Genomic DNA, 18,032 nt, shown 5'->3' on the forward strand with positions numbered 1-18,032 from the left:
AAAGGAATTGCTATTAACAGATAGCAGGCAAGACTATAGAAAGGACAGATTTGGGAAATAAGTTCAGAAGTTCCATTTCACACACATTAAATATGAGTTGCCTCTTAGATATTCAAGGGTGGATGTTCAAATAAGCAGCTGGATTACGTGTCTGGAGCTGCAAATTTGGGAACTGTCAGCATACAGGTAATATTTAAAGTTTAAGAATACAGATAATACCAACGGAGTGAGTACAGATAAAGAATATAAAGCTCCACAGACTAAGTCTCGGAGAAAAACATTAAACAGGTCAAGAAAATGAAGAAGCCAGCAAAGGCCCATCAGTTGAAGCAAAAGTGTGGCATCCTGAAAGTCTAGTGATAAGAGTGTTTCAAGGAGAAGAGAACAATCACCTGTGCCAAATGTTGATGACAAGTCAAATAGGATGAGGCCTGAAAAACGGTCACTGGATTTAACAAAGCAGAAGCCATTAATAAGGCCAGGTACAGTGGCTGATGCCTGGAATCCCAGCTACTTGGGAGGCTGAGGTGGGAGGATAGCTTGAGCCCAGGAGTATGAGTTTGAGAAGGCATTAATAACTTTACAAGAGCAGTTTCAGTAAAGTGATGAGAACAAAGACCTGACTGGAATGAATTTAAGAAAGAATGGGAAGAAACAAATTGAAGAGAGCAAATATACTCAACTCCTCTGGGGTGTTTTGCTGAAAGGAAAAGAAACAGGTTGGCGCTAGTGGAGAAAATCGTGGCAGAAGAGAATTTTAAGAAGAGAAAAATATTTTATGCTGATGGGAAATATTCAGTTGAGAGGGAAAATCTAATGATGCAGAAGAGAGAAGGGAGAATTGCTAATGTCCTTAACAGTATACAATAAGACAGATTGATCCTTCCTGGCAGCACAGACCATTCTTCCATAATAATAGAAAAAGAAGTTACAGTATATGAGTGCAGATGCAAGTCAGGCAGCAGATTTAACAGATTGAAAAACTGAGGGACAAACTTGCCCAAGATCACACAGAAAGTATAGTAGCAGAATTTGATTTGAACCTGGGCCAAGGAACCGAGAAGGGATCAAGATTAGGTAAACTTAGGTCCACGCAAATCTTATCACATCTTACTAGTTAAAATGCCAAAAGAAGATACAGGTTTAACAGTGTACACCAAATCCAACTTACGAATTGTCAATAATTCTCCCTCTATTCTCTTTCTATTGCCACCCTATCACAAAACTTCAGGTACAGAGATGGAAACAGAGGCTTATCACGACACTTAGCATACCATAGTGAAAGGTACAGAACAGAGTTTTCTTGATTAAAAAACATCTCCCCAGAGATTTCTCTAGTTCCCTGACTATTTCCATGTCTGTTGACAGCCCTAAAACAAAAACTCCACAAAGTAAACAACCTCCATTTTGAAAAGTAAATTTCTGTGCACCCTAGATAATCAATCAAAACTCCACTCTTAATACTTAATTAAAACTTAATTCTGAAAACTTATACTTAATTCTGAAAACTTATAACAACCTTAACTCTTATGGTTAATCAAGCTGTTTTTCTGGTCTCTTCAAGCTTCCCACAATTAAATTTTCATAGTTGTCCCATGCAATAAAAATGTTAGAAAAAGAGTGTAATCACTGAATCTTTCTAATCATCCCCAGCAGAAAAGCAAGGCTACCTATTAAATTCTCAATGAAAAATACCCATCAGAGATTTTTAGACCTGAAAATATCTTTAGATCTAATTCAGATCTGGATAAGGAAATTGAAGCAAGCAAAGAGTAAATGGTTTGCATGAACTCATACTAGCAACCAGGAGGAGAGCCCAGACTCCATGACTCACCAAACCCATATCATGCCCTGCTCTATCTCTAATTTGCATGGTAGTCAAGAAAATAGTCTTCTATCCCTTAGGACTTAATATTTCAGTGTATGGCACAGTGATCAAAAGTGGGAAAAGCAGGGAATACGGAGACCGTCTAACAACTGGGCAGAGTTAGGAGATGATAGTTTCAGATAATTTCCTCAGGTATCCTAAAGCTTGGTCCTCTAAATCCTCAGTCCTGGATCAGGGAATAGTAATTAGACTGCTGAACAAACAAAAATACAATCTGCTTAACAAAGTAAAATCTTTTTATTATGATTAATAAAAGGAGACATTAGTATGCTAGTTCCTAAGTTGCTAATACACTGCTTCTTTCTTACCATTCTATCCAAGAACTCTCTCCCAGCAAAAAGGTCTAACCGAGTTCTGGCTTTTTGATATTCCTTCTGGGGCTGTACAACCTGGCTGAGTTAAGACACTGTAATAGTACCAATTAGTCTAGCTAAATAGCTGACAATGAGTACAGTCAGGGCCAGCTTTCTATCGTTTAGCTAATTATTATTTACAGTTGGCCTTGAACAACACACGTATGAACTGCACAGTTCCACTTACGTGCAGACTTTTTTCAACCAAAAGCAGACCAAAATCAGTGTGCACAAGATGCAAAACCTGCATATGTGGAGGGCTGACTTTTCACATATGCAAGTTCCACAGGGCCATCTTCAGGACTTTATGTGCAGATTTCAGTATACACAGGGGTCCTGGAACCAATCCCCCGTATATACCTAGGGACAACTGTACTAGTAGAAAGCAGAGGATCAGTAAGTTTCACCAGAGAAGAAACCAAGGACATTCAAAGTGGAAAATCTGACCAAAAAAAAATAGTGTTACTGTTTTCTAAGAATTTACTACAACTTTTACCTCAAACAGTGGTAATCTGAACCTAGAAAAAGAATGACAAGTTTAATACAGGTAACTAGAAAGAGTTATGGTAATAAATATCTAATTGTACTAACCCACAGAGACACTAATTTAGGTTTTTATGAGGTTGATATAGGAAAAAGCACACCACTGGCTGGGCACGGTGGCTCATGCCTATAATTCCAGCACTTTGAGAGGCTGAGGCAGGTGGTCACTTGAGGTCAGGAGTTTGAGACCAGTCTGGCCAACATGGTGAAACCCTGTCTCTACTGAAAATACAAAAATTAGCCGGCATAGTGGTGGGCGTCTGTAATCCCAGCTACTTGGGAGGCTGAGGCAGGAGAATCGCTTGAACCAGGGAGGTGGAGGCTGCAGTGAGCCAAGATCACGCCACTGCACTCCAGCCTAGATGACAGAGCGAGACTCCATCTCAAAAAAACAAAAGAAAAAGCACACCATATTGGCAAACATCAGCACTACGAGAGCCCTGATCATTTTTCATTCTGAGTAATAGAAAGGATTTCCCTATAAAATAAGTAGGCACAGGAACACACATACAGCCATTTGGCTCCTTAGTATAGTTAGGAAAGGCAGATTATTTAATCATTTGCCAATATCCTAGTACAGCTAATGGCAGAAAAAGTTAGGACACATTATCCTGGTCCCCTTCTACAATTTTCCTCACATTTCAAGTCACATCAAAGATCCTTTGACATCTGCCAAAAACCAACTTGGAAAAAGGCAACACTTCTCAATTTTGGGTGACTCTATAAACTGTCTCATTTGCTAATTATTTCATGTCATATTCTTACCTAAAAAACGTGTACCTAGTACAGAACTAAGTACAGAGTTTGCAATCATTCGTTATTTCTGATTCCTGTAAAATTGAAATATTTCAGTGAAAATTTACAAATGCCATATAGTTTTTAAACTGACAATTTTCAATTTTTAAAACTGCATATATCCACATAAGATGTCATATATAAAGTCATCTTAGAGTTGTCAACATGACTGTCATTAGGCAAAGCTCTGCAGCTAGCTGTACTCTCCTTCTTGAAATGGTAGCACATTGCAAAGGCTGTAGCACAACCACAGAGCAAGGAAGTAAAGGTGGTAATGCCATGAAAAAAAATTGGTGAGGATTTTAAAGTTATGGTTTCTTTTTGGAATTCTCCAACCTCTCTGTGAGCCTAAATTTCTAGTAAGATAACAGGATTTAGGGCAACATAACTACTCTGCCATTATTTTTCTGGTCTATCCTAACTGCCCTGATTCCAATACTGTCACATATTGTACTGAAACATAATTTATTTAAGCATATACAAATCAATTGCAGCCTGACAAAAATCTTTGTTATAAAAGCCATGACTTAAGGAGAAGAGGAAGGGAAGCTGCATATTGTGTTAACTACTCAGGGTAATTATTCTCTCAATCAAAAATTATTCTAGGATCAGATGTGGTGGATCAGGCCTGTAATCCCACACTTTGGGAGGCTGAGGCGGGCGGCTCATCTGAGGTTGGGAGTTTGAGACCAGTCTGACCAGCATGGTGAAATGCTATCTCTACTAAAAATACAAAACTTAGCCAGGTGTGGTGGTGCATGACTGTAATCCCAGCTATTCAGGAGGCTGAGGCATGAGAATTGCTTGAACCTGAAAGGTGGAGGTTGCAGAGAACCGAGATCACACCACTGCACTCCAGCCTGGGCGACAGAGTAAGACTGTCTCAAAAACAAAACAAAGATTCTGTAATGAGCTCCTAGTATACTTAGCTCCAAATTCAGACACGTACCTCAAAAAAGAGTGAGCAATAAACTGAGAAGTAAATTTTTTTTTTTTTTTTTTGAGACAGAGTCTCGCTCTTTCGCCCAGGCCGGAACGCAGTGGCGCTATCTGGGCTCACTGCAAGCTCCGCCTCCTGGGTTCACGCCATTCTCCTGCCTCAGCCTCCCGAGTAGCTGGGACCACAGAAGGCGTCTTATTATTTTATTCTCTAATCAGGTAATGAACTGACCTATCTGGGTGTCAATTCTAAATTTTTAAAAATAAAAATAGATAATATACTGAGAATCAGGAAAGAAAAATAGTAAGCTACACAGATGCCAAAAAGAAATGATTATTGTAGCTGGGCATGGTGGCTCATGTCTGTAATCCCAGCACTTTGGAAGGCCGAGGCAGGTGGATCACTTGAGGTCAGGAGTTTGAGATCAGCCTGAACAACATGGTGAAAGCCCGTCTCTACTAAAAACACAAAAATTTGCCAGGAATTGTGGCGTATGTCTGTAATCCCAGCTACTTGGGAGACTAAGGCAGGAGAATTGCATGAACCCAGGAAGCGGAGGTTGCAGTGAGCCGAGATCATCCCACTGCACTCCAGCCTGGGCGACAGAGCAAGAGCAAGACTCTGCCTCAAACAAAAAAAAAAAAAAAAGAAAGAAAGAAGAAAGAAAGAAATGATTATCGTGTAGTTCAAACTCTTTCTAAAACATAGTACAAAGTAAAAACTAGAATATATTCTGCTAGCTGCGCAACATGGTGAAATCCCGTCTCTACAAAAAAAAAAAAAAATTAGCCCAGCATGGTGGTGCACGCCTCTCCAGCTGCCTGGGAGGCTGAGGTCAGAGGATCACCTGAGCCCAGGGATGTCGAGGCTGCAGTGCTGTGATCATACCATTGCACTCTAGCCTGGGCAACAAGTAAGATCCTGTCTTAAAAAGTATATATATTTTCTGACCAACAGTTGCAGAGATTTGTTCCTCCTACGTGAGTTCAGTGGTACTTAGCAGCAAGTAACGTATATTTTAAAGGAAAAGCATCAGAAAACAGAAAGGTCTTTCAGAATAAAAAGTGGTTCTAGTCTTTAGATTTAACGTAACTGATAGCTAACTTAGCAGCTGGAAACAAATGTTTTTCAATCATTCTGAAATGTCATGGATCTCACTCTCAAGATTTCTTTTTCAGTTGCTTAACTTTTATAATAATATAATCATTTCCTTCATAGTTTCTGGAACTTATTTTTATTTCCCTATTTAGCTTATTATGTACAATTTATAAAACAGCATTTTCTGTCTTTTTTTTTTTTTTTTTTTGAGATGGAGTTCCACTTTTGCTGCCCAGGCTGCAGTGCAATGGCACGATCTCAGCTCATTGCAACCTCCACCACCCGGGTTCAAGCTATTCTCCTGCCTCAGCGCCCGTGTAGCTGGGATTACAAGCGTGTGCCACCACTTCCAGCTCATTTTGTATTTTTAGTAGAGATGGGGTTTCACCATGTTGGTCAGGCTGGTCTAGAACTCCTGACCCTCAGGTGATCCACTTGCCTCGGCCTCCCAAAGTGCTGGGATTACAGGCATGAGCCAACATGCCCAGCCTAAAACAGCACTTTCATAAATACATGAATATACTGCATCATACTAACTTTTCACAAGAAGTACATCTGTGTTTCAAGAGAAATCACAATGATTCTAACATATTCATGAAAGATTTTAAAATGTTAAGAGCATTACAAATGGAAAATTCATCCAACAATAAGTAATTTCTTCTAGAAAATATTATATTCTAAGAAAATCAACCTGTAGCCTCATATGTTTGCATTCTGGATTCAAACAATGTTTGATACAATATGAAAAAGAATCTGGACCTAACAGAGAAATTATTTGACTGACTTTTCAATCTTTTCAATGTAAATGCAATGAAATAAAAAAGAACATCAAACATCAAATATAGGGTTTTTTTTTGTTTTTTGTTTTTTGTTTTTTGTTTTTTTTTGTAGAGAGGGGGTTTCACCATGTCGCCCAGGCTGGTCTCAAATTCTTGGACTCCAGTAATCCATCTGCCTCAGCCTTCCAAAGTGCTAGGGTTACTGGTGTGAACCACCGCAACCAGCCAGGGTATTCTTAATTGACCTATAATCTAACGCATTTCCTTATGTTTCTCATTTTCTCTTAGAAAATAATTGCTTTCTAATTTTTTTTCAAGCCCTGAATGTGGCATTCAAGCTAATTATTAAAAGAGATAAATCGTTTTTTGTTGATAACTAAAAACATTTAGAGGCTATTTCTAAAATTTATAGGTCTAGTCATATTCACCTATTATACTTAGTGGATAAACTTATGTTGGTCCTTCCCACAAAAGCTTATATTGACCAACAAATGTTATGTTTCTTTGTAGAACCCCTTCTCATATGTTAATGGTAAGAAGACACTCAAATTATAATGCTCTCAAACTATAAACATATGCTTTAAAGATGCTGCTGCTCAGGATGTGAGGCCACTGAAACTCTTCAATATTGCTGGTGAGAGTGCGTGGCAATTTCTTACAAGTTAAAAATGAACGTACCCTATTACCTGGTTATGCCTTTCCTTGGGATATGCCCAAGATAAAAAAATACTTTTCCCCAAAGACACTTGTACAATAATGTCTATAGCAGCTTTATTCACAAGAGTAAAAAACTGGAAAAAAAAAACAAATGTTCATCAACACAGGAAGAGATAATCATATTGTAGTATATTTGCATGGAGGAATACTACTTACCAATAAACAAATAAACTACCAAAACACAAAACAGCATGAACAAATCTCGAAAACGTTATGTCAAGTGAAACAAGCCTGACTGTACTACTGTACTATTTTACATGAAACTCAAGAACAAGCAACACTAGTCTTATGGTAACAGAAAATCAAAACAGTGTTCACCTCTGAGGGTTGGGAACTGCCTAGAAGAGGAACAAAAGAAAAAAGTGGGGGTGGTTACAAGATGGCCGAATAGGAACAGCTCCAGTCTACAGCTCCCAGCGTTGAGCGATGCAGAAGACGGGTGATTTCTGCATTTCCAACTGAGGTACCAGGTTCATCTTACTGGGGCTTGTCAAACAGTGGGTGTAGGACAGTGGGTGCAGCCCACCAAGCATGAGCCGAAGCAGGGCAAGGCATCGCCTCACCCGGGAAGTGCAAGATGTCAGGGAATTCCCTTTCCTAGCCAAGCAAAGCTGTGACGACAGCACCTGGAAAATTGGGTCACTCCCACCCTCATACTGTGCTTTCCCAACAATCTTAGCAAACAGCACACCAGCAGATTATATCCCGCTCCTGGCTTGGAGGGTCCCACGCCCACAGAGCCTTGCTCATTGCTAGTACAGCAGTCTGAGATTGAACTGCAAGGCAGCAGCAAGCCTGGGGGAGGGGCACCCACCATTGCTGAGGCTTGAGTAGACAGACAAAGCGGTCAGGAAGCTCGAACTGGGTGGAGCCCACCGCAGCTCAAGGAGGCCTGCCTGCCTCTGTAGACTCCACCTCTGGAGGCAGGGCATAGCTGAACAAAAGGCAGCAGAAACCTCTGCAGACTTAATTGTCCCTGTCTGACAGCTTTGAAGAGAGTAGTGGTTCTCCTAGCAGGGAGTTTGAGATCTGAGAACAGACAGACTGCCTCCTCAAGTGGGTCCCTGAACCCCGAGTAGCCTAACTGGGAGGCACCCCCCAGTAGAGGCAGACTGACACCTCACACGGCCGGGTACCCCTCTGAGATGAGGCTTCCAGAGGAAAGATCAGGCAGCAACATTTGCTGTTCAGCAACATTTGCTGTTCTGCAGCCTTCGCTGCTGATACCCAGGCAACAGGGTCTGGAGTGGACCTCCAGCAAACTCCAACAGACCTGCAGCTGAGGGTCCTGACTGTTAGACGGAAAACTAACAAACAGAAAGGACATCCACAACAAAACCCCATCTGTATGTCACCATCATCAAAGACCGAAGGTAGATAAAACCACAAAGATGGTGAAAAAACAGAGCAGAAAAGCTGAAAATTCTAAAAATCAGAGCACCTCTCCCCCTCCAAAGGAACGGAGCTCCTCACCAGCAACGAAAGAAACCTGGACGGATAATGACATTGACGAGTTGAGAGAAGAAGGCTTCAGATGATCAAACTTCTCCAAGCTAAAGGAGGAAGTTCGAACCCATCGCAAAGGAGCTAAAAACTTTGAAGAAAGATTAGACGAATGGCTAACTAGAATAACCAGTGTAGACAAGTCTTTAAATGACCAGATGGAGCTGAAAACCATGGCATGAGAACTACGTGACAAATGCACAAGCTTCAGTAGCCGATTCAATCAACTGGAAGAAAGGGTATCAGTGATTGCAGATCAATTGAATGAAATGAAGTGAGAAGTTTAGAGAAAAAAGAACAAAAAGAAACAAAGCCTCCAACAAATATGGGACTATGTGAAAAGACCAAATCTACGTCTGATTGGTGTACCTGAAAGTGATGGGGAGAATGGAACCAAGTTGGAAAACACTCTCCAGGATATTAACCGGGAGAACTTCCCCAACCTAGCAAGGCAGGCCAACATTCAAATTCAGGAAATACAGAGAACGCCACAAAGACACTCCTCAAGAAGAGCAACTCCAAAACATATAATTGTCAGACTCACCAAAGTTGAAATGAAGGAAAAAATGTTAAGGGCAGCCACAGAGAAAGGTCAGGTTACCCACAAAGGGAAGCCCATCAGACTAATAGCAGATCTCTCGGCAGAAACTCTACAAGCCAGAAGAGAGTGGGGGCCAATATTCAACATTCTTAAAGAAAAGAATTTTCAACCCAGAATTTCATATCCAGCCAAACTAAGCTTCATAAGTGAAGGAGAAATAAAATACTTTACAGACAAGCAAATGCTGAGATTTTGTCACCATCAGGCTTGCCCTACAAGAGCTCCTGAAGGAAGCACTAAACATACAAAGGAACAACCAGTACCAGCCACTGCAAAAACATGCCAAATTGTAAAGACCACTGATGCTAGGAAGAAACTGCATCAACTAACGAGCAAAATAACCAGCTAACATCATAATGACAGGATCAAATTCACACATAACAATATTAACCTTAAATGTAAATGGGCTAAATACTTCAATTGAAAGACACAAACTGGCAATGTGGATCAAGAGTCAAGACCCATCAGTGTGCTGTATTCAGGAAACCCATCTCACGTGCAGAGACACACATAGGCTCAAAATAAAGGGATGGAGGAAGATCTACCAAGCAAATGGAAAACAAAAAAAGGCAAGGGTTGCAATCCTAGTCTCTGATAAAACACACTTTAAACAAAGTGTGGTAAAACACACTTTAAACAAAGACCAAAAGAGACAAAGAAGGCCATTACATAATGGTAAAGGGATCAATTCAACAAGAAGAGCTAACTATCTTAAATATATATGCACCCAGTACAGGAGCACCCGGATTCATAAAGCAAGTCCTTAGAGACCTACAAAGAGACTTAGACTCCCACACAATAATAATGGGAGACTTAAACACCCCACTGTCAACATTAGACAGATCAACGAGACAGAAAGTTAACAAGGATATCCAGGAATTGAACTCAGCTCTGCACCAAGCAGACCTAATAGACATCTACAGAACTCTCCACCCCAGATCAACAGAATATACATTCTTCTCAGCACCACACCACACTTACTCCAAAATTAACCACACAGTTGGAAGTAAAGCACTCCTCAGCAAATGTAAAAGAACAGAAATTATAACAGTCTCTCAGACCACAGTGCAATCAAACTAGAACTCAGGATTAAGAACCTCACTCAAAACCGCTCAACTACATGGAAACTGAACAACCTGCTCCTGAATGACTACTGGGTATGTAACGAAATGAAGGCAGAAATAAAGATGTTCTTTGAAACCAATGAGAACAAACACACAACATACCAGAATCTCTGGGACACATTCAAAGCAGTGTGGAGAGGGAAATTTATAGCACTAAGAGAAAGCCGGAAAGATCTAAAACTGACACTCTAACATCACAATTAAAAGAACTAGAGAAGCAAGAGCAAACACATTCAAAAGCTAGCAGAAGGCAAGAAATAACTAAGATCAGAGAAGAACTGAAGGAGATAGAGACACAAAAAACCCTTCAAAAAAAAAAATTAATCCAGGAGCTGGTTTTTTGAAAAGATCAACAAAATTGATAGACCGCTAGCAAGACTAATAAAGAAGAAAAGAGAGAAGGATGAAATAGACACAATAAAAATGATAAAGGGGATATCACCACCGATCCCATAAAAATACAAACTACCATCAGAGAATACTATAAACACCTCTACACAAATAAACTAGAAAATCTAGAAGAAATGCATAAATTCCTGGACACATACACCCTCCGAAGACTAAACCAGGAAGAAGTTGAATCTCTGAATAGACCAATAACAGGCTCTGAAATTGAGGCAATAATTAATAGCTTACCAACCAAAAAAAGTCCAGGACCAGATGGATTCACAGCCGAATTCTACCAGAGGTACAAGGAGGAGCTGGTACTATTCCTTCTGAAACTATTCCAATCAACAGAAAAAGAGGGAATCCTCCCTAACTCATTTTATGAGGCCAGCATCATCCTGATACCAAAGCCTGGAACAGATACAACAAAAAAAGAGAATTTTAGACCAATATCCCTGATGAACATCCATGCAAAAATCCTCAGTAAAATACTGGCAAACCAAATCCAGCAGCACATCAAAAAGCTTATCCACCATGATCAAGTGGGCTTCATCCCTGGAATGCAAGGCTGTTTCAACATACGAAAATCAATAAATGTAATCCAGCATATAAACAGAACCAAAGACAAAAACCACATGATTATCTCAATAGATGCAGAAAAGGCCTTTGACAAAATTCAACAGCCCTTCATGCTAAAAACTCTCAATAAATTAGGTATTGATGGGACGTATCTCAAAATAATAAAAGCTATTTATGACAAACCCACAGCCAATATCATACTGAATGGGCAAAAACTGGAAGCATTCCCTTTCAAAACTCACACAAGACAGGGATGCCCTCTCTCACCACTCCTATTCAACATAGTGTTGGAAGTTCTGGCCAGGGCAATCAGGCAAGAGAAAGAAATAAAGGTATTCAATTAGGAAAAGAGGAAGTAAAATTGTCCCTGTTTGCAGATGACATGATTGTATATTTAGAAAATCCCATTGTCTCAGCCCAAAATCTCCTTAAGCTGATAAGCAACTTCAGCAAAGTCTCAGGATACAAAATCAATGCGCAAAAATCACAAGCATTCTTATACACCAATAACAGACAAACAGAGAGCCAAATCATGAGGGAACTCCCATTCACAATTGCTTCAAAGAGAATAAAATACCTAGGAATCCAACTTACAAGGGATGTGAAGGACTTCTTCAAGGAGAACGACAAACCACTGCTCAGCGAAATAAAAGAGGACACAAACAAATGGAAGAACATTCCATGCTCATGGATAGGAAGAATCAATATCATGAAAATGGCCATACTGCCCAAGGTAATTTACAGATTCAATGCCATCCCATCAAGCTACCAATGACTTTCTTCACAGAATTCGAAAAAACTACTTTAAAGTTCATATGGAACCAAAAAAGAGCCCGCATTGCCAAGATAATCCTAAGCCAAAAGAACAAAGCTGGAGGCATCACGCTACCTGACTTCAAACAATACCACAAGGCTACAGTAACCAAAACACCATGGTACTGGTACCAAAACAGAGATATAGATCAATAGAACAGAACAGAGCCCTCAGAAATAATACCACACATCTACAGCCATCAGATCTCCGACAAACCTAACAAAAACAAGAAATGGGGAAAGGACTCCCTATTTAATAATTGGTACTGGGAAAAGTGGCTAGCCATAGGTAGAAAGCTGAAACTGGATCCCTTCCTTACACCTTATATAAAAATTAATTCAAGATGTATTAAAGATTTAAATGTCAGACCTAAAACCATAAAAACCCTAGAAGAAAAGCCAGGCAATACCATTCAGGACACAGGCATGGGCAAGGACTTCATGTCTAAGACACCAAAAGCAATGGCAACAAAAGCCAAAATTGACAAATGGGATCTAATTAAACTAAAGAGCTTCTGCACAGCAAAAGAAACCACCATGAGAGTGAACAGGCAACCTACAGAATGGAAGAAAACTTTTGCAACCTACTTATCTGACAAAGGGCTAATATCCAGAATCTACAATCAACTCAAACAAATTTACAAGAATAAAACAAACAACTCCATCAACAAGTGTGCGAAGGATATGAACAGACACTTCTCAAAAGAAGACATTTATGCAGCCAAAACGCACATGAAAAAATGCTCATCATCACTGGCCATCAGAGAAATGCAAATCAAAACCACAATGAGATACCATCTCACACCAGTTAGAATGGCGATCATTAAAAAGTCAGGAAACAGGTGCTGGAGAGGATGTGGAGAAATAGGAACACTTTTACACTGTTGGTAGGACTGTAAACTAGTTCAACCATTGTGGAAGTCAGTGTGGCGATTCCTCAGGGATCTAGAACTGGAAATACCATTTGACCCAGCCATCCCATTACTGGGTATATACCCAAAGCATTATAAATCATGCTGCTATAAAGACACATGCACATGTATGTTTACTGTGGCACTATTAACAATAGCAAAGACTTGGAACCAACCCAAATGTCCATTGATGATAGACTGGATTAAGAAAATGTGGCACATAGACACCATGGAATACTATGCGGCCATAAAAAAGGATGAGTTCATGTCCTTTGAAGGGACATGGATGAAGCTGGAAACCATCATTCTCAGCAAACTATCTTAAGGACAAAAAACCAAACACTGAATGTTCTCACTCATAAGTGGGAATTGAACAATGAGAACACTTGGACACAGGAAGGGGAACATCACACACAGGGGGCCTGTTGTGGGGTGGGGGGATGGGGGAGGGATAGCATTAGGAGATATAACTAATGTAAATGACGAGTTAATGGGTGCAGCACACCAACATGGCACATGTATACATATGTAACAAACCTGCACGTTGTGCACATGTACCCTAGAACTTAAAGTATAATAAAAAAAAAAGAAAAAAGTGACGAAAACAGTCTGTATCTTTACAGAAGTGGTAATTACACAAGTATACATATTGATCAAAGCTTACTGAATTATAAAATTAAGATCTGTGTATTACACACATGTAAGTTTTAGCTCAATAAAAGACTTGAAAAGAGGCCCTAAATAAAAAATTTTAAATACAGAAAATTTTAGGATTTCAATTAAAACTAATAAAGTTTTCTTTATACAGGTCTACTTGTAGAAAAACCAACATTCAATGAACATTCTTGTGGTCATTGTATACTAATAACAAATATAGTCACATTTATTTTAGAACAGAATTTTGTTTTTAGAGACAGTCTCACTCTGTCACCCAGGCTGGAGTGCAGTGGCACAATCCTAGCTCAATAAAGCCTCAACTCCTGGGCTCAAGCGATCCTCTCATCTCAACCTCTTGAGTAGTTGGGATGACAGGTGCATCACCACACTTGGCTAATTTTGTTTTTGTTTTTGTTTTTGTAGATATGGGGTCTCACTATGTTTCCTAGGCTGGTCTTAAATTCCTAGCCTCAAGTGATCCTCCTGCCTTGGCCTCCCAAAGTGCCAGGATTACAGGCGTAAAGATAGAATCTGGCCAGGATAGAATTTTTTAAATATCTGTAGAACTGTTATTGAATATTATAAAATTCGGTTCCACTCCCCACAAACAAAATTATCAGTACTAAAAGAAATTAAAATCTTTGAAAAATCCAACTCCTCTTCTGCACCCCAGCAACAGACTCAGATAACTCGTAACTTCTTAAGTGTGCCCTAACTTCGTCATCTTGTAATCTAAATAAATTAATCTTAGGTACAATTTTGTAAGTGGTACCTGTTTAATCATTAATTCTTAACACTGTAGTACAGAGAAGTTACCTAACTATTATGTTATTCAAGGCTACTGTCTCAGTCCATTTGTGTTGCTGCAACAACATGCCGCAGACTGAGTAATAAATAAAGAGCAGAAATCTATTTTCTCACAGTTCTAAGGGCTAGAAGTTCAAGATCAAGGCATCGGCATCTGGTGAGGGCCTTCTTAGTGCATCCTCATGTGGCAGAAGGCAGAATGGCAAAAAGGAAACAAACTCCCTCTATCAAGTCCTTTTATAAGGATGCCTAATTGAATTCACAAGGGAGAAGTCCTTACCCTAATCACTTCTTAAAGGCCCCCCACCTCCTTATATTAGGTTGGTGCAAAAGTAACTGCAGTTGTTGCTATTAAGGCAAAACCGCAATTACTTTTGCACCAACCTGTTCTATTACATTGGCAACACCTGATTTTTTTCAAACCATAGCAATTACCAAATCCAAGACCAAAACTCAGGTATCTGGCTCCCGTTTTGAGAACAAGCAGTTAAAAGATTATAGCATCTGATCAATCCATTTTCAGTAGACAATCAAGAAAAAAAAAACATCAAGTAATATTTTAAAATATTCTACACTGGAACCAGAGCAGTTTGCTAATTTGTATTCAACAATTAGGTAAGAAATTTAGAAAATACACTAACCTTAGAAGACTTCCTTCGGCTTCTTCTGGTCCAAACTACCACCAGTTTATCTGGTTGCCTGCCAAACAGAAAAAAAGTTAAACATAATTTATCTTAAATAAATAAAGTTTCATTTTAGTGCCTTTAAAAGGGCAAAAATGTCATCTGCTTTAGGCTACATAAAGCAGCTACTGTTACAATAAAGCTCTATCAAATATAGTAGATGTTAACTACAGATGTGACCTAATTTGCATAACTAATATTTCCTCCGTGTCCTTTTCCAACAATACTTTAGCAAGTTAAATCACAGGGACAAACCAAGTAAAATAAAATATTTAGAACTGGTCTATTTTAAAAAGAAAAAAAGCACACACATATCTTCTCCATAAATTAACACCATACTTCTAACACATTATCCCCTTTAATGTGAAGTAAACAGGCATAAAAAGGGCACTTGCAAAATAATTTAAATCTATGAATTCACTACTTTTGCATCTCTGTATCTCATGAACAGTGCTTGTGGTTTTTAAAACATTATTATAGCCAATCATCTCAATCTTCATTAAAAACAATATGGTACTGAAAAAATAGGCAAGGTATACACTATTATCCCTATTTTAGTTAAGCTTAAAAGACTATTAAGTTAAATCATCAAAAGCTCTGGCAGAACCAAGACTGAAATACAGGTCTTCTAATCTCAGATTTCTCTTCTCTATCTTCCACTAATATAAAGTCAAACAAAAATAACACATTTTCAGGTAAAATTAGTTTGGTGCAAAAGTAACTGTGGTTTTTCCCATTCCTTTTAACGACTAAAACCGCAATTACTTTTGCATCAACCTAATATAACTAAGTTCTCTTTTGTTCTTATGAAAAACATCAAGATTATGATTATCACTTATTTTACTTAAATTTTCATTTTAAAAAATCTTAGATAAAAGCTTCTTAACCAAGAAATGAAAGTCATACTCATCTTGTTGACCTTCACCACTTTCTATGTCCTGTTCATTTTACACTGGAATCCCTTGCTTTCAGCAGATAACCTTTCCTTCTATTTCATTTAATTAAATACATATATATATACACACACACACACACACACACACACACATAAAAGGCCTCCAGCCTTAAACTCCTCACTCAGCGATCCACCTACAAACCTATACTGCTATCTAGAGAGAGTTATACCAATGGAAAAACAAACAACCGTTAAAAGAAAAACAAAAAAACACCTTGTTCAACACAGAAACCTGCACTAGGACAATTCCAGTGAGTAAGAATGGGGTGCAGTATAACAACATGATAGATGGGGTTGGGAAGAAGGTATGATCTATGATGGCAAGTTAACAAGAGGAGAACAGTAGCCAACAAATGTAAGCTACCTCATTTGAAAACATTGATGGCTTGCCAGAACATTTTACCTAGATTACTGCACTAACCTCTTCACTTATGCTCTCATCTCCACAGCTCCAGCACAATTTCAACTCTGAAATTATATTTCGACAGTACTTTTATAGAAATGCTACCTTACAGTTTTTCCTTGTTTATCATCCTATGCTGAGCTCTTAAATTGAAGGTACCACCAACTGGCCCTTGCAGGTTGAATTTTACAGGTTTAGTTGACTGAAAGAGTATTCTATTTTATTTTAAACTTAAACTCTTTTAAAAAGTTCTTATTTAAATGCCTTTAAACAAGGCCTATGCTGTCCAGATTAGGAGAGCCTCCAACACTACCAACTGCTTCACACCTGACCAGCTTCACTCCTTAAAATGATCTATCTAGACCCTATGTGCATTTGGCCCTGTGACACCCTTGTTTCTCAACACGGCTTGTAAGGCATTTCACTCACCACTTGACTCTGATCTATCTCTCTAGCTGTATAACCTGCAAATATCTCATAGGCATCTTGCGCTATAACCAAACCCTGAACACATATTTCTTCATTTCTTCACATCTTTGCAATGTTACAATGTTTAAAAAAAACACACACACAAAAAAACTTCCTCTTCCATTTTTCTACCTAGTAAACCCCTAATTTATCACTTTCTCTGTGTAACCCTGACCATTTCTCACGTCATCTCCTGCCCCATCCCCTCCCACCCATTCCATACTCTAAGCCTCAGAGTTAATTACGCCTGTGTTCCCAATAATAACCTAGACACACCTATTTTCTATTTTAATACTCTATACACCTTGCATTGTAAGTATTTATTATTTCTGTCTCTCACACTAGACTGCACTATTTTATCAACCATGTCTTATTTATCTTTGTAATCCTAGCAACTAATAATCTAGTACAAGGTTGAGGCTCAATGAATATGCGGCACTGAATAAACCTTAAGTTTCATCCAGGAACTCCCAATTGGTTAATTATAATTGATGAGGTCCAACTGAAGCCAGTAGCTATATAATACATCATCTCTGCAACTCATCCAAGCTTTGCAGGGATCCTCATTCTTGCTGTACATTAAAATAAAAACTTTAGGGAAGCGTTTCTAAATACTGATACCTAGGTTCCAGCCCTGGATAGTCTGATTTAATTGGTCTGGTGTGCAGTTTTTTAAATTTCACAGGTGACTCTAATGTGCAGCCAAGGCTGACAACCACTGTTTGACTTGAAAGTCTAGTGAGGCATTACCTGTGATGGCAATGAGAGTGTCTCCCCTACACAACATCCTCCTAGTGCCACCTGAACTGTTGCCTCATTCTAATGCTTAGCACCCTCCTGCCACTTAACGCATCTCAGTGCTTCAGAAAATGAAAGCTTTTTAGCATAAAAAAGCAAGAAGGGCGGTCTCCTAAGCTGTATATATGCCTGATGTTCCAAGAATGTAAATAGATCAAAAGTCACTTATTTATGAATGCCCCCAAAGATGGCTAAACATTTTTGTGATTTTAAGTCATGTTAACATTTTA

The 18,032-nt window shown here is 39.0% G+C and overlaps 1 protein-coding gene across 39 annotated transcripts in view; it reads right to left on the bottom strand.

The window, feature by feature from the left end:
• EHBP1 (EH domain binding protein 1) overlaps positions 1-18,032 on the bottom strand; it is a 370,582-nt gene that overhangs the window by 282,690 nt on the left and 69,860 nt on the right. For all 39 annotated transcript variants that reach the window (XM_055377993.2, XM_019021230.4, XM_063696160.1 and 36 more), the window contains one exon: positions 15,137-15,194. Coding sequence is in view for 37 of the 39 variants with exons in the window: in XM_019021230.4 (XP_018876775.1) it covers positions 15,137-15,194 (58 nt within the window). In the remaining 2 variants the exon portion in view is untranslated. The remainder of the gene's footprint in view (positions 1-15,136; positions 15,195-18,032) is intronic.

The sequence above is a fragment of the Gorilla gorilla genome, chromosome 12, assembly GCF_029281585.2.
Source record: "Gorilla gorilla gorilla isolate KB3781 chromosome 12, NHGRI_mGorGor1-v2.1_pri, whole genome shotgun sequence".
Lineage (NCBI taxonomy): Eukaryota > Metazoa > Chordata > Mammalia > Primates > Hominidae > Gorilla > Gorilla gorilla.